Source organism: Leptomonas pyrrhocoris, assembly GCF_001293395.1.
Source record: "Leptomonas pyrrhocoris isolate H10 chromosome Unknown, whole genome shotgun sequence".
In the NCBI taxonomy this organism is placed as follows: domain Eukaryota; phylum Euglenozoa; class Kinetoplastea; order Trypanosomatida; family Trypanosomatidae; genus Leptomonas; species Leptomonas pyrrhocoris.
The window spans coordinates 438,195-454,583 of record NW_015438370.1 but is presented as its reverse complement, the minus strand read 5'-3'; the positions used below and the strand labels follow the sequence as shown (position 1 = coordinate 454,583).

The 16,389-nt window shown below is 58.3% G+C and overlaps 5 protein-coding genes across 7 annotated transcripts; all 5 read left to right on the top strand.

The window, feature by feature from the left end:
* Nucleotides 1-114: 114 nt before the first annotated feature.
* Nucleotides 115-3,128, top strand: ABB37_06436 (putative PIF1 helicase-like protein; the record flags this gene model as incomplete). The annotated part of the gene is made up of 1 exon (XM_015804758.1): nt 115-3,128. Exon 1 carries the CDS (start codon nt 678-680, stop codon nt 3,126-3,128), a length of 2,451 nt encoding a protein of 816 aa, XP_015656736.1. The 5' UTR covers nt 115-677.
* Nucleotides 3,129-3,478: 350 nt separating this feature from the next.
* Nucleotides 3,479-4,378, top strand: ABB37_06435 (hypothetical protein; the record flags this gene model as incomplete). Of its 2 annotated transcripts, none has more annotated exons than XM_015804757.1 (1): nt 3,479-4,378. In XM_015804757.1, exon 1 carries the CDS (start codon nt 3,557-3,559, stop codon nt 4,376-4,378), a length of 822 nt encoding a protein of 273 aa, XP_015656735.1. In that variant the 5' UTR covers nt 3,479-3,556. The 2 variants fall into 2 exon arrangements, with proteins under 2 accessions (XP_015656735.1, XP_015656734.1); XM_015804756.1 differs by having other exon boundaries at nt 3,503-4,378.
* A 656-nt stretch (nt 4,379-5,034) lies between these two features.
* Nucleotides 5,035-6,664, top strand: ABB37_06434 (hypothetical protein; the record flags this gene model as incomplete). 2 transcript variants are annotated; one of them, XM_015804755.1, is made up of 1 exon in its annotated part: nt 5,035-6,664. In XM_015804755.1, exon 1 carries the CDS (start codon nt 5,216-5,218, stop codon nt 6,662-6,664), a length of 1,449 nt encoding a protein of 482 aa, XP_015656733.1. In that variant the 5' UTR covers nt 5,035-5,215. The 2 variants fall into 2 exon arrangements, with proteins under 2 accessions (XP_015656733.1, XP_015656732.1); XM_015804754.1 differs by having other exon boundaries at nt 5,094-6,664.
* A 3,628-nt stretch (nt 6,665-10,292) lies between these two features.
* Nucleotides 10,293-10,798, top strand: ABB37_06433 (hypothetical protein; the record flags this gene model as incomplete). Its single annotated transcript, XM_015804753.1, has 1 exon — nt 10,293-10,798. The coding sequence occupies exon 1, from the start codon at nt 10,598-10,600 to the stop codon at nt 10,796-10,798; it is 201 nt and encodes a 66-aa protein (XP_015656731.1). The 5' UTR covers nt 10,293-10,597.
* Nucleotides 10,799-11,250: 452 nt separating this feature from the next.
* ABB37_06432 (hypothetical protein) lies at nt 11,251-15,273 on the top strand (the record flags this gene model as incomplete). Its single annotated transcript, XM_015804752.1, has 1 exon — nt 11,251-15,273. One exon carries the CDS (start codon nt 11,251-11,253, stop codon nt 15,271-15,273), a length of 4,023 nt encoding a protein of 1,340 aa, XP_015656730.1.
* Between the last annotated feature and the right edge of the window lie 1,116 nt (nt 15,274-16,389).

Genomic DNA, 16,389 nt, shown 5'->3' with positions numbered 1-16,389 from the left:
GCTATTCTCTCTCTCTCTCTCTCTCTCTTCGTCAAACAACCTTCTGTGTTTCCCCCCTCCTCCCTTCGTTCTTCCGTCTTTTGCTGTTCCTTGTCGTCGTCCATGCGGTACGAAGGCACACATCATCACACCCGTGCACGCACCCTCTAGCATCGACGCTTGTCATCGCTGAAAACCACAGAGTACACTGCTCTGCTCTTTCTTCTTTCTGACTTCAACCCTCATCAACACCAGACTGGATTTTGTCTAGCTCTTACGCACGCACGCGCACCAGTTATCATCACTTTGGAACCAAAAAAGAAAGCCCGATCATTTTTTTTTTTTTGCGCAGTGACACACATAGAAGGCAACACTTACATAGATCCTCTTTCATAAAGTAAACTACAGTACGTTGACCAATTATACTCGCCGCTACTCCTCCCACCCACCCCACCCCCCTCCTCCGGTTTTCATACGTTCAGCTCCAATCGATGGAGGAAGGGAGCTATTCGCTGTCTGTTCTCCTCTGTTCATTTGCTGTGAGAATCGAGCGGACCTGCCTTTCCCGCATTCTAACCGAAGTCCGCCGTCGCAGCCGAAGCTGAATAAACTGTTGCGCGTTTTTCTTAATTTTTGTGTTGTTGTTGTTGTTTTTAGCGGGTCGCCTCGTGTGTGTGGCGAGAGAGAGGCGAAAGGAAATGGCGGCCATGGCGGTGCGCGTGCGCGTGCCCAAGCCCAAGACGACGGTGAGCGCCGTCCGGGGCAGAGTTCTCGTCTTCGCGGAAGACGGTGAGCGCATTGGGCAGTGGGGCGGCTCGGAATGCTTTCTTTCCCGCCAGAACGGCCTCGGCCCCTGCCTCGTCGTGCGCTCCAGTCGGCACAAGCGGCACGAGGGCACCTTTTTCCAGCTGGCGCGGCTGCAGCGTGTGTTGTCGACGCACGTGGCGCAGGGGAGGCTGACGGTGGTGGTGCCCCACGAGCGCCGCTTGTGTAGCGTGTACGTTGAGACGACCGATGACGTGGACGAGCTGCGCATGATGGCGGGGGTACTGCAGGACAAGTCGCGGTGGAAGGACATGGAGCGCAATGTGGCGTCGAAGTCGCAGCGCGGGCCGCGGAGCGGCGGGGGTGGGGCGCTTGAGGTGTCAAGCGGAGGTGGCGTGAGTGGGGGTGGTGGAAGCGGTCGCGATAGTGCGGTGGGTCTGCGAGATCCTCTGCGGGCATCGTTGTCTGGTCGAGGAGCCGGAGAGGAAGACGAGGAGAGTGAGAAGGACAGCGATGCAGACAGCGTCGATGACGCGTACGGCGCTCGCTACGGGGCAGAAGTTCGCGCGCATGGATACAAAATGGTTGCCGCAGCGGCACCTGAAGGCGAGAAAGAACCGTCTCAGCCAGTCATCACCGGTGGTTCCACAACGACGGGCACAGCAGCGGAGAAAGCGTCGCCCGTTCGCAGCGGGGCTGCGGCCTCTGCCTCCCCTCTTGTGACGTCCACCTCCGCTTCGGCCAGCGCGACACAAGACTTCACCCCGGAACAGCGCCGCGCAGTGCAGCTGCTCCGTAGCGGCCACAACGTGTTCATCACCGGGGCAGCCGGCACCGGCAAGACGGAGTGGCTCCGCTGCGTCCTCCGGCACGTCCTCGCCTCCAAAGAACACGGACACGACGCGGTCAGCGACGGAGAGGAGCGCGTCAGCAGTGACACCGACGATGACGTTGGCAGGAGCCGTGTAGCGGTCACCGCCGCCACCGCCGCCGCCGCCCGTCGCATCGGCGGCACCACCGTCCATTTGTTTGCCGGCATCGGCCGCGGTGAAGGCGACCCCGCCGTCGTGCTGCACCGCATGCAGAACCGCCCCGACGTGGTGCGGGCGTGGCAGCAATGTGAGGTGCTCGTGATCGACGCGATCCACCTGCTGCCGGCGCACACGTTTGCGCTGCTGGACCGCCTCGCGCGGGTGCTCCGTGCGCCGCTATCTGAGAAAAAGTCCCCGTCGCCGGCGGTGATGGTGGCGGACAACGCGGCTTTGCCGTTTGGCGGGCTGCAGCTCGTCGTCGTCGGGGACTTCCTTCAGCTGCCGCCGCCCTCCAGCGGTGCGGGCGAGGAGGCCCAACCCGCCTTTGCCTGTACGGCCTGGCAGGCGTGTCAGCTGGAGGCCGTAGTTTTTACAAAGGACCACCGGCACGCGGCGGACGAAGCGTTTGCGCGGTGCTGCGACGATGTCCGCCGTGGTGCGTGCACCCCGCTCGTGCAGGCGGTGCTGACCCCCTGCGTCAATCGGCGGCTGGAGAGTCGGGGCGGGGTAGAGGCGACGACCGTGATGGCGCATCGCGCGGATGCCGACCGCTACAACGCGCAGCGACTGCAGCAGCTCGACTCCGTCGCCTTCCAGCGCTACGCCTCGGAGGACTACGCCGCTGAGCCGGGCGCTGACATCGACAGCGAGCTGCCGCTGCCTGCCGTGGTCACCTTGAAGGAAGGCGCGCAGGTTGTCCTGCTGGCCGCCCTGCCCGGCGCGCCGCAGCTCTCGGGCGGTGATGTGGGGATTGTCGTTGGCTTTGCGCCGCAAGCCCACGGCCCCGCCCCGCCGAAGGTGCGCTTCACGACAGGGATGGAGGCGGTGGTGGTCCCGGCGGTGACCATGTCGGTGCGCGACCGCGAGGGGCGGCTGACGCTCCGTCGTCGACAGCTGCCGCTGCAACTGGCGTGGGCGTTGTCGGTGTACCATGTGGAGGGGCTGACGCTGCCGATGGTCCGCCTTGCGCTGGACGCGTCGCTTGGCACAGCTGCAGAGACGTACGTTGCGCTGTCGCGTGTGCGCCGGGCGGCGGACGTATCGCTCACGGCGTTCGATGCGGCGGTCATTGGGCGTGTCTCGGGTGCGGCCCGCGAGTTCCACGACGGACTTTTGCCCAGCACGAAGGACGCTGCGTCGGTGGGGTTGTCGCCGGCGTCGTCCGCGACGGTGGAAGCGAGCGACAGGGCGCGTGAGAGAGACGTTGTTGCCGTTGACGCGGCGGCTGGGGAAGCGGGAGGCCGCCGTCGGCCACGCAGCGGCAGCCCCGATGACGACGAGGGCCGTCTTGGTGCCAGGAAGACAGAAGACCCTTCGTGGAGCGCCGCGACGCGGATGGAAATGCCGCTGTAACGGCAGACGTGCTGGTCGACGCTGCGCCGAAGCGACGATGAGTAGCCTACGCTAGAAAGAGGGCGAATAGCGCCCAGTATAGAAAACATATCCAAAAAGAAAAAGGCATGCCAAACTTAGGAAACAACGCACGGACGATTTGAGGTTGTTGTTGCTTCCTCCCCTCTCCATTTGGCCAGCAGGCACGTAGGACAACTGGGTGTGTTTCCAGGAACTGTTTTTTTATTCTTGATATTATTCTCTCACCCTCCCTCTCTCTCTCTCACAAATACTTCAAACACTCTTTTCTCCTCTCCTCCCTTCTACTCCTCTCGTACCGCGTCATCAAATCGCGCTGTCTTCTCAAAACAGTATATAAATATATATTTATACAAGCATCATACGCAGTGGAACGACTCGTGACACCACCACCATCATCATCGACACACATGCCGCAGGACAAGCGGCTGATCATCACCAAGGCGGTGCTGTACAAACTGCAGCGAGTCTGCAGTGAGACCGGCGGCAGCAGCAGTGGCAGCGGCAGCAGCACCGGTGCCGACCAGGAGGGCATCTATCTCGAATTCATCCTTCCGTCCGTCGTCATCGCGCAGTCGCCGCAGCTCGTGCGCCAGCACCGCTTCCATCTGCCCCACGCCGTGTACGTCAAGAACGGCCGCACCACCTGCCTCATCGTACCGAAGGTGATCTCGCACGACTGCCAAAAGGTTAATAAGCGACACGGATACTACGATGCGGTGGTGACGGCGGAGGCGGTGTGCAAGCGTGGCGACGCCGAGGCCGCGAAACGGGCGCTGCGGGTGGCAGCCACCTTCAGCCATTTCGTGGTGGACGCCCGCATTGAGGCGAAGCTTCCGAACGCGGTGGTGGACGCGGTGAAGGCCTCGGCAGGGGGGTCAACCCACTCGGCGGGTGCGACGGCAGCTGCTGCGGTGCCCAGCACGGCTGTTCGTTGCCCTGCGAAGGCCATTACGCCACTGGAAGGCCTGGATGAGCGCGAAACACTGTCCTTCCGCCTCTCCCAGGGCTCCACCGCCGGCTTGATTGAGTGCCGGCGACAAGGTCAGCTGCTCTTCCGCGTCGGTCACGGCGGTATGACCGCCGGCGCGGTGTGCGAGAACGCAAAAAGCTTCATTGTGTCGCTCAAAAAAGAGTTCCCGACTGTGTGGAAGTACATTCACGAGTTCGCGCTCGTCTCGAACCGGACGGAGCGCATCCGCTTCATGGAGGTGCACATCAGCGGACGATAAAGGGTTTTTTTTTTAAAGCACTGCGTTGTTGTCTTTTGTGGCCGCTGTTGTTGCTCCGGCTGAACGAGCTATCTAGGTACAGGTTGAGCACCGCAACCGGACGAGCAGGCCAGAGATGAGGCAGTAGCAGCAGCAAGCGGACAGTGTATTTCGAGCACATCTGCTGCACGTCCGTACCTATATTGCCTTCAGGGTCTGCCGTTATAAACTAAATGTCTTGTTTTTTTTTTTTCTTAGCATGCACCGATTAACGCAGTAGCAAGCAAGCGAAACCCTACGCAGCAGATTCCCGTCTTCGGCCCAAGCGGGTTACCGTGCGTGCTGGCACGGCGAATTCGCGGACGGTGGCCGTCCTTCTAGTGAAACTCGCGGCTACACGAAATCAACAACAGAGTCGCTTTGGTATACATAAATTTCCCCGCTGCACGGGTGGTCTTACAAATTCCCTTTTTCTTTTCTTGTTGCACGGCGTTCCCTCCAGGTAAAATATGCATGTGCGGACCTCAGCGCCACGCGCACCTACCCATCCGCTCTCCTCCTCCTCCGCTCCTGCAAAACCTTGTGCCGTCGGTTAACGACGTTTTTTGTTTGGTTGGTTGTTTTCTCCCCACCCCACCCCACTCACACACACGCACACGTACGGTTCGGGTGGGCTAGATTCTTCTTCGCTTGCCGTCTTCGCCTGCAACTTCATCCACGGTGTGATTAAACCTAAGCCTCACCGCCGCCCCACCGCGTTCCATTACAAACCGCCGCTAGCGCTCTCCTCCGTTGCTTTAGCGTCAAACGCACACGTACCACACAACAGGAAACACACACACACACACACGCACAAGCATGTCTCCAGCGCCGACGAAGTCGAGTCGCACCCCGCGTCCGTGGCGGCTGCTGACCGTCGCAGCACTTCTCACGGTTGCATGCGGCCACCTTGCCCTTGGCGCGTCTGCGAAAGCGTTGACCTCCCCTCCGTCAGTCGTTGCGGGCACCACGGATGGTGCTCCTCGCCCTACCAGCCCCACCACCCACAACGGCCGTCTCGCCATGCCGAAGCCGGGTGCGGCTCGCCTGAGTTTCGTTGACTTCGGCACCACTGCTCCCCCCATCACTCCCATCCCCGACCCGACTACGACGTCCTTCCCCTCCCACAACTCGTCGGCCTCAGAGTTCAGCAACAGCAGTGACACTCTCATGGGCAGTAACAGCAACAGCAGTAGCAGCCTCGTGGGCAGTAACAGCAACAGCAGCGGTAGCAACAGTCTCGTGGGCAGCAGCAGCAACAGCAGTGGCAGCCTCGTGGGCAGCAGCGACAGCAACAGCCTCGTGGGCAGCAACAGCAGCAGCAGCAGCCTCGTGGGCAGCAACAGCAGCAGCGGCAGCCTCGTGGGCAGCAGCAGCAACAGCAGTGGCAGCAACAGTCTCGTGGGCAGCAGCAGCAACAGCAGTGGCAGCCTCGTGGGCAGCAGCGACAGCAGCGACAGCAGCAGCCTCGTGGGCAGCAACAGCAGCAGCGGCAGCCTCGTGGGCAGCAGCAGCAACAGCAGTGGCAGCAACAGTCTCGTGGGCAGCAGCAGCAACAGCAGTGGCAGCCTCGTGGGCAGCAGCGACAGCAGCGACAGCAGCAGCCTCGTGGGCAGCAGCAGCAACAGCAGTGGCAGCAACAGTCTCGTGGGCAGCAGCAGCAACAGCAGTGGCAGCCTCGTGGGCAGCAGTGACAGCAGCGACAGCAACAGCCTCGTGGGCAGCAACAGCGGCAGCAACAATCTCGTGGGCAGCAGTGACAGCAGCGACAGCAGTGACAGCCTCGTGGGCAGCAGCAGCAGCAGCAGCAACAGCAGCAGTACAGTTGATGGGGGAGTGTCTTCCAACAGCGATTTCAACACAACCACAACCACAACCACAACCACTTCTTCCCCCTGCAACTTCCACTGCATCCCTTACCTCACCACGGCGCAGTGTGTCGCCACCGGTGCGGTGCTCAACGCCCTTCGCACGGCGTTCCCCGCCCAGCTCGAGAACGTGTGGGCCGGTTCGAACTTCTGTCTCTGGAAGCAGGTGCAGTGCTCCCTGGGCGGTGTCGTGGTGCTCATCCCGTACTGGAATCTGCAGGGTACGATGCCGGCCGTGCCGGTGGAGGTGGCGCCCGCCGACGTGGCGGTGTCGGCGCTGATTCTAACGGGCAACACCGGCATCACCGGCACGCTGGACAAGTCGTGGAGGCGCCTGCCGAAGCTGCGCGTTCTGGACGTCACCGGATGCTCTCTGAGCGACGCCTCTTCTGACAGCTAAGAGGATAGAAACTGATAGCAGTCCGACTGTTGCAGGAAAGGTCGGGGGACGACGAGAGTCGTAGGCTGAGTGTGCGGATGTGCCCGGGAAGGGAGGACCTCCCGACACAACAAGGCCTCCAAGAAGTGTTTCCGCACGGTCTCTCTCTCTCTTTCTCATGGCGGGCCGGTCATTCACGGCACCCCTCGCCGGTTCCCTTCCCTCGTGCTTCTCCCCTTCTCTGTGGGCTTCTCTGCTTTTCTGTCCTTTGAGAAGGTTCTCGTTCACGACGTGCCTTTTTCTTTTGCTTACTAATTTCTGTTTTTTCTTCCTCCCCCCTCCTCCTCCTCTTGCTCTCTCCTTTTATATTTCTTTCTCTTCTATATGGGGAGTTTAATGTCTTCGTTGCTTGTTAGTTTCAGCGCGGATTCCCGTAAGGTTCGTGTGCCGTGCCGTTTCCTTTTTTCCTATATACATCTATATATATTTATTTACTTGTTTACCTGGTTTTTGCCTTCTCCGAGCTTCAGGCATTCATTACCCACTTTTATGCCACGAAACCACAGCTTTGTTGTTCTATTATAGATATATTCTTCTTTGTCTTAGTTGCTCCCTTCGTGGGGTATACTTCCTCCTTCTGCCTTGTTCTGTTCTTCTTCTTTTCTCTTCTTTTTCCGTAATTTCTGCTCCCTCTGTTCTTTCCTTCTAGAGGCAGCAGTGCTGACGCAAAAACGTGGGTCCGTACGTGTGCATGTGTGTGTGCGTGTGCGTTTGCCTGCGTTTTGTTGATCGCTGCTGTGAAAACACCACTCAGCCTTGTTGGGTGCGTCTTTTCCTTTACCGGAGAACGGCAGCTATATTCGAGTCACCGTCGCAAGAGGAAGACGTGTGGTAATTGTATGTTTGGTGCCTCATTTTGGGTTTCATTTTTGACTCTTAACCCCCCTTTTTTGTTTTGTTTTCATATACTACCCCGTCTTTTTTAGTTGCTTTTCTTCTGTAACAGTCCTCGTTGCTCCCCGCGCACCAGCGGTACTCCCAATGAAGGGGGTATTTGCGGACACGTCTTCCTTTCTCGTTTTCCTTTCTCGTTTTCCTTTCTCGTTTTCCTCCCCGACGGCGATATCACGAGATGCCGTCTCGGCAATTCGTGCATGTACCTTCCTATTATGATTACTACTACTAACGTTTTTCTGTTTTACGATCTCGCCCTCTCTTTTCCATTTCTTTTTCCGTTGCTCGGTGCGTTACCGAGCAGCCGCAAGCGACCACTACAGACGAGTATGGCGGATGCGGAAGAGGTGGAGGAATCGAGTAAGAGATGCGGCGAAAAGTTTTTGGATTTTATGCATCTTCTCCGAGAAGATCGGGCGTCGTCCGCCTGCTACGACCTCTTTTCGTTCTCCTCCGCTACAAAGCGCTTCGCCTCTCTTTTCGGCTCTTTGCCCCTCCTCTCCCCTCCCCCTTCGACGCGTCCCGGCTCCACGTACGACTCGCATTGCGCTCCCCCCCTTGATTTGATGTGTGTACTCCTTTATTGGCTTACTGTAAAATGTGGGGAAGTCCACAACGGCTCGTCCAAACTCCAAGGCGTTCTTCTATACAGGCACGTCGAACGGACGCGGGCCAATATGCTTGAACTTACCTTCTCTTTTTGTTATTACTCCATATATCTATATACTGATAGAGGTGATTGAGACACGTTCCTGATTTGCTAGAGATGGAAGCGCTCGTGGCTCGGCGTTTGCCTATGCGTGTAAGTGTGTGTGTGTGTATGTGTGTGTGTGTGTGTGCGACTCTGCCAATGACTGAAAAGAACGAAAAACCGCGAAAAGATGATTTCATCGAACTCGCCAAGGTGGCTTGGGTTCGACTCTCTTGCTGCTCTGCTTCCTCTGTCATCCCCACCCTCAATGCCTGCTCTTTAAACGCATACACCCCTACCAAACAGCATAAATATTTGTACACTGTCCCGAAGCACAACCACAGACGCTACGAACAACAAACAAAGAGAGTAAAACTACGTTGATCTGAAGGACCCGATGTGGTGGTGCAAAGCACAGACTGCATCCTTCCCGCTGTCTCTTATTCTTAAATGGAGAGAGAGAGAGACTGTCTTCGCCGTTATTATTCGTATTTGTTTTTTGTAACTGATGCTGTAGCGGGGACGGCAGTTGCGGGCGGGTGGTCTCTCTGCAGAAGTTGATAGGTGGGGGTGGAGGGGCATCGCCAACGCGCAGGTAACTGTCACCACCACCGCCACCGTCTCGTTGCTTCTCTTTCTCAGGCAGCAACGACGGTCGGGCCGGCATCCTGCTCCCTTCTGGCCTTCGCGGCCGTCTCTCCACGATACGCATATTGTGGCGGTCTTCCAGAGCTCTTGCCGGCACCGTGTACACGGAGTTGGAGGCACCACAAGCCCCCGCTCGGCGCGTCGTGTACCGTTGCAACAACGACCGGCGCTGCCGCGTGCAATTGCAGGTCTCCTCAGGCCGTCTCTGGAGGGGGGGGGGTCTTGCGTTTCCGCAATCGGTACAGCATGCGGAGCGCATTGGTGCGTGGCGGGCACAGCCAACAGCAGCGTGCGGTGTACCTCATCGCCGTCTGCGGCAACGTGTTGTTTGAGGGAAGCCTCCTCGTTACTGCGCCTCAAATAAATGAGAAGAAAACTGAAGGAACATGCACTGCAGGAAAGCTACCTTGTAGGGTCCCGGCTCTCGTCCAGCACGAAAGCATTTTTTATTCCTTTTTATGATTTTCTCTTCCCTTGATGGCCGTTATCGTGTACACATACTCTTTATCTGTAATGCTCTTACTATCGCTGTTTGTTTGCTTGCTTGTGTTATCCTGCGAGGGGGTGGCGAGCTGTCACGGCCCGTCTCCGCGCCTTCACGCTCTTCTCCCCAACGTGTTCTTCCCTGTTTCACATGTGTTTTGTTTTTAGGTGGTCTTGTCACCCCCGCTGTGTGCCACCAACACATTACCAGTTCTCATCACTTGCCCCTCTGCTTGGGCCTTTCAACTTCTTTTTTTTCTTTCTTCCTTTTCGTTGATGGCTCCTCCTGCTCGCACTTGTGCACGAGCACGGTGCACTCTCCAGTGATTTTTACGCTGCGAACCTTTCTTTCGGTTGAATGTCACGGAGGTGTACGACTTCAGCGCACGTGAGCTTCGACTACGGTGGGAGGGGGTGGGTGCAACAGAATATGCCGCGCGAGAGATGGACGGGGTCCTCTTTCTCTTGGTTTTTCTTTGTTCTTGATATTTTAGTTCTTAGTGGTACTGCGCACATCAACAATAAGAATAAGAATAAGAATAATGATGTGATGCGTGAAGATGCAACGCGCCGTGACGCTACGCGAGACGGGAGAAGGAAAACAAAAAATGAGGTTCATTCATAAGAGAGCATCCGCTTGCATTCAGACATCTCCATGCACATCAGCGCATGCCTTTTTGTGTGGGTGAGTGCGAAGACACAGATTGATGTATAATAACTGTCGGCGTAATTCGATTTCAACTGTGGCTTTTTCTTCTCCTTTCTCTTTCTCTCTCTCCCTCAACACAATCGTTAACGTGTTGGCCTCGCACCTGATTTACTGGAATGCACAATTATCAAACCTATGTATTTTCTTCTTCCACCACGCTAACAGTAGATGGAAGTGAGAAAGATCTGCCCGACCAGTTAATACGGAACCACCACACCGCAACGACAACGAAGCCGGCGCCCGTAGCCTCTATTCTCCGTCAACACGCTCGGTAACGTTTGGCCATTTCCCCTCTCGAGTCCCCCAGCTCTTTCTTTAGGTTTGACTTCAGGTTGGCGAAGTGTCTCTCTCTCTCGCTCGCTCGCTCCGACACCGCGTATTGCATTGTTTTCTTTTACTTTTCCTTTTCCTTTCGCGCTCTTCTTCGCGACCTTCCCTCTGACAAGGTGGCAGCAAACAGAAGCGGCGCATGATTGGGGAAGTGTCTCCGTTTTTTCCCACTTTGCACCAAGCTCTTCTTTTTACGTGTGTGTGTGTGTGTTTCTCTTTTCCTTTTCATCTTCCTTTGCTTCCCGCATTTCGCGTTTCGCCTGCCTCCAGCACTCAAGCTGTTTCTTTTTTTTTTTCTCTCTCGTTTTCTCCTTCTCTGTGGTGTTGTTGCTCGTGTTGATTACACTTCTTTTTTGTTGTTTTTCGAACTTCCAACTCGTTCTCTCTCGTTCTCTCTCCCTCTGCTATCGCCGTCTTGGGCTGTATATACGTTGGCCGTCAAAATTCTGTCTCGTTGTACTTCCGCGTTTCGTACACTCTGCATCAATCGCACAAAAGAAGAAGAAGAAAAAAAAAGGCTCGTGTGTTTTCTCCTTCTGTATTTACTGTTCGCTTTGTTATTCCTATTATTGTTAGTATTGGTCATTGCTGCGTGTGGCGCTGCACTTCGTTCAAGGGGAGTGGAAGATTCTGTGTCGGCCGTTTCTCTCGCGCGTGTGCGTGTGTGTTCGCATTGTATCTTTCTTCTTTGTGGTGAGAGCTTCGTGTGTTCATTTACGAGAAGCGTTGTCTGGTTGGATTTAAAAACTACTTCATTTAAGCCGGCTCCTTGCTCTCTTACAACACTAATCCATGCAGACTCGCACGCGAGCAGGCAGTCAGCGGCCGCTTCCGGCGACTCTGTCCACCACCACCACAACAACGACGACGGCACCAACAACGGCCCCCACGCGTCCGTTGTCCTCCTCAGCACTGCCTTCTCCCTCTGCGGCGCGTCACCGGCCATCCCGCACCGTCGCACCGCTCACTGAGGACGTGTTCGCCAGCTCGCTGCCGGCCGCACCCGGCGTCAGCTCCCTCCACACCCCGGACCTCTCCACCGGCCACAGCAGCCACCACCCGTCCCCGCCGTCGAACCGCGCCACGTCCTACGTGCCTCACATGCCGGCGCTTTCGTCTACGACCAACACGCCCACGGCACGGCCGTCGGCCAACTCGCCCTCGCAGTCGCTGCCGACACGCACGGAGAGCAGCACCGCGCTCTCCCCTGGCCGGTTGGCGTCACAGGCCAACACAGCCACCACCGCCGCCGTCACCGCGACAACGAGCCCGTCTGCCCCGCCAGCCCGTCTACGCAGCTTGAGTGACCCCACCACCGTCTGGGACAAGGGAGATGGCGACGGAGCCGGGGAATGTGCCGGAGACGCCTCGTCGCAGCAGTCGCCGCGGCAACAACGTCCACGTCGTCACAGCAGCGGATCGACGAGTCGTCTTCCGCCGACGCTGCAGCCGAGTAAACTGGGTGCGATGGCGCCCGCCACCTTCCCGGCGACGTCGGCATCGTCGGTGTGCGTGCTGACCTCGCCAGCGCGGATGGCCTCCCAGCCGGACGTCACCGCTCTCCCCATCACCTCGCCAGCCCGTCGGTGCTGTTTGACGGGTGGGGTCGCGCGGGATGAAAGGCACAGCAGTCCAAGCAGCAACGGTGGTGGCAGCAACGGCGGTGACAGCATCGATTGGAAGCCGTCCGCTGCGGCCACCACCGCCACTACCACTACCAGCGCACTGCGGAGTCGCAGCGCAAATGTGCAGAGGGGAGGCGGTGACCGCAGCGCGCAAGAGGCCCGGCAGGAACCCCTGCCCATTCAATCGCCGCCGCCACCGTCGTCGGGTGACATCGCCGCTGCTGTCGCTGCAACGACGACGACGACATCGCGACGCGTTACACACGACAACGGCGGTAATCTTCCTCGTCACCGCACCCTCTCGTCGGAGATGGAGGCGATGGGCAACGGGAGCGGCGAGGCCTTCGTGCGCGAGAACCCGCGTGTGCGGGCATTGGTGAACAACCTCTACCAGCACGTCTTGACGGTTCAACCAGAGGATCCGTTGCACTACCTAGCCCACCTCAACCCGCACGCCGTGCCGCAGCCGCCGAGCGTGGCCCCGTGCGCAACGGCTCAGCAGGAAGCGCCGTCCGAATCCGTCAACAACGTCAACAGGGAAGAAAAAGACTCCGTGGAGTGCAGGAGGACGTCGTCGCGGCCCGCGCCGCTGCCTTCGGATGCCGGCGATGTTGTGCCGGGCTCGAACAGTCACGGAGGCACGTATCCACCCAGAACACGTAGTCCGGAAGAGGAATCGGCCGTCGCAGCCACACCCGCCACTACGACAATCACCGACACTCGACTCAGCAGCGACGGCGTTGAGGCGAGTGCTCCTGCGCCACCATCTGCTGAGGCTGCTCCCCCACAAGACCAGCAACCACAGCGGCCACCGCGGAGTCGTCCGGGGCGGCTCGTTACGCCTCTCCCCACCCACCCGCACAGCAACGACAATGGTGGCGGCGCCGTCGCTGCCGCGGACGTGCCTGCGCGTGGCCGCTCCAGCCCTGTGCAGCCGCGGCAGAGCGGACGCAGCCACCTCGTCAGCGAGCTGGGCAACGCGAACAGGGCAAACGCGAGTTCGCAGTCCACAGCAACCACCACCACCATACCGAGCAGCGGCAGCAACACGCAGGACAACAGTACCAATAACAATGGTATCACTACGACGAGCTCGTTCGCCTCGCCGGCCCCGGCGCTCACCATTGACACGGGCAGCATCGGCAGTACAAACAGCAGCAATAACAACAGTCGGGCACTGCGCGCCCCACCGCCGTCAGCGCCGACGACGTCGCTCCACACTCGACTCGCCAGCGCTGGAAGTCTCGGCCACACGGCGAACTTCCGCGGCACCCACGGCTCCGGCAGCAAACTCAGCTCCCCTTTTTACCTCCAACGCTCGAGCTTCCACATGGGCGGGGGACTACCCCAGCACAGCTTCGGCAGCGCAGCAGGCGGCCCGTCCAGCTACCTCCCCTTGTCTCGCGCCATGGGGCTACATACATCATTTACGGGCAGCGTGTCGGGGCTGGAACGCGGCGAGGCGACGCCCAGCGACGTCAGCTCCCTCTTCAGCGTGAACTCTGTCGACTTGCAGGAGTTTATGGCTGAGTTTCGCCTCGCGAAGGAGGAGAGCTGCGGCGGCGGTATTGAGTGTCCGCTGATCACCTTGGATGACCTGGCCACGATTATGGAGACGGTGGCCTTTCCTTTTCCGGACGGGGCTGCGCTGCTCGACTTGTTTGAGGAGCTGCAACCGTGCGCACGGTATTGGGCAAAGGCACCTTCTGCGTCTTCACCTGCCACTGCGATCGCTTTAGAAGGTCCGGCATCAGCGGCAGCGGCAACATTACAACCACCACCATCGTCGTCAACGACGTCGACGCGGGCGCCCGGCAGCAATCAGAGCCGGCGTCCGCCGCGTGAGGCCTCCAGCGCCGCAACGGTGAATGGGCCACTGCGGGGAAGCAGCACGGACGGCAACATCAACATCATCAGCAACCACAACAACGGAGGCGCCGCCGCTGCTGGAGTCGATGGAGCAGGGAAGTTTCACGTGGGGAACTCAGGCGCAACTGGCACCGCTGCTACGGCCGTTACCGCAACGCATGGCAGTCTGTATGACGAATCGGTTCTGCCGTGTGGTGCGTCCGACAGCGGCGCGGCGACGAAGAGGCACAGCCCGCGACGTGCGGATGCGGAGTCGGTCTCCGCCTTAGCGAGTCCGTTGGACCGCCGCGTGGGCAGCGTGGGCACGGAGGACTCGATGGATGTGGCCGTTGCCCGACACTGTGGCATGGAAGAGGCCCTGCCGGGGACCACGTCGTTTGACGCCCGACAAACGGAGTCCACTGTGGAAGGCGACGGCGTCAGCCACCAGAGCAACACAACAGAGATGGCGGACCCGAACATCACGACTTTCAGCGCCCATCCAGTGCGGGAATCTCTGCCAAAGATGCTCGTCCCTGGGCGGCCCACGACAGCAGACGGCTACTTCGCTTCGACCTCGATTCCACCCCCTCCCCTCGCCAAACGGAGCCTGGCAGATAATGACACAGCAGCAGCAGCAGCAGCAGCAATGCCCACCGTGCCCTTCGAAACATTTCTGGCGCGAATGGCGTTTAAGATTCAAGGCCGCTACTCCGCCGAGGCCATTCGGATTGCGTTCTACGGCATGGTGGTGGACGACAACGAGGACGGCGAGGACGGCGAGGACAACGCGACTGCCACAGCGGTGGCCTCGCAGGTGAACACCCCCGCACTCGCAGAGGGAACGAGCAGCTTTGCGGCAGCGACCACCGCCCAAGGTTCTCGTGGCGTGTACGACCCCTTCTTTTCCAACTCTCTCACCCCGTCCGAGCCCGCCGGCGGGAGCGTCACCCTGACGGCGTTGCACGACGCCAACATCCCCTCCTGCACGGTGCCGCTGCTGCGGTGCATCGCGGAGGGCCTCTACGCCCGACTCGGCATGGTGGACGCCACGGCGAGCGAAGTCCAACGCGGGGTGCACAGTGCCGGTCTGCCCACCGCGCCGGAAGATCAACGTGCGTGTGAGTGTCACCTGGAGGACTTTGCGCGGCTTGTGCGGGCGGTGTCGACAGTGGCGGACCGCGGCTTTAGTGTGAGCCCGGGTAACTTCTGTCTGTCAAGTCTGCGGGACGGCGCGTTGCCGCGCGGGCCTTCTGCGACGGCGTCGTGGAAGGAGGAGTCGGCGTTGGCGTCCGGCAAAGTCGTGAACGCACCCGCCGCGCACCCAACGTGGCATACGTAATGCGTGGCTACCTCCCTTGTTAGTATCACCGATGTACTTAGAACGATCATGGTTTTTTCTCTTTCTTTTTCCGTTGTCTTGCTTTGGTTTTAAAGTACCTTCTGTTTTTTCCTCTATGCGCGTTTTTTTGTGTGTTTTTTCTTCTTCCTTCGTACCGTCGCCGTCACGCTTTCGCCACTCTGTATTGCAGCAAGAACGGAAGAGGAAGTGTGGTGGGGTGGGGGGGGGGGTAAGGCGGGGCGGCGGAATTTGCGCCCACCTCTCTCATTTTCACTGTGTGTGTTGTTGTTTTTTTTGGTTATTATCATTATTATTATTGACACACATGATGTATCACCCTTCTTTATTATTATTATTGTTATTATTTGTTGTTTGTGGCCTCCGCACCTCATTCTCGGCAGTGTGTCCCTTACTTGGACATTTTTTGTTTTTTTTTTCTTTTCCGACCCCGCGGCCTCGAAAGTCAGACGCTGCTGGATAGGTCCTTTGATAAATACACGCAGATGCCTGTGGTCTACCCTGCTAGCCGTTGCTTTTTCTTTCCTCGTTATCTTTCCTCTACGGATATCTCTCAAAGCTCCTTGTTTGTTTGATTTTTGTTTTGTTTCTGAGCGTGTGTGTGTGTCTGTGCTTTTGTGGTTGTTGAAGATATTTCCTTCGCTTGGTTTCTCTCGCCGTCACGGCCACTATCACTGCTGCCGATGTATCCACCCGATATACACCGTTGATATTCGGAAGCTACGCCGCTTTTAGACCTTTTACAGCTCCCTCGTGCTGCAACACACACACACACACACATACACACACATACGTAGACACTCAGGGGTACGTAACCAAAGGAAATACAAAAGATGCCTCTGAGATGCGTATACAAGCACTAAACCTCTGCTTTTTCTGCGATTGATGTTATTTTCAGGTTTGGCTTTCCCCCTCCCCCTTCTCCTTTTCCTATCTTCTCCGCCTCCTCACCACCATAGACAAACGTTCGATGGGCTCACCACCGCGGGTTTGGTTGTCCCAGCTGTACTTTGCTCGTATATCCGTGTGCGTGTGCGTGTGCGTGTGTGGGCAGTGATGGGTGAGGGGTGAGGGGGGGATGCAGGCTTTTTTTTCTTC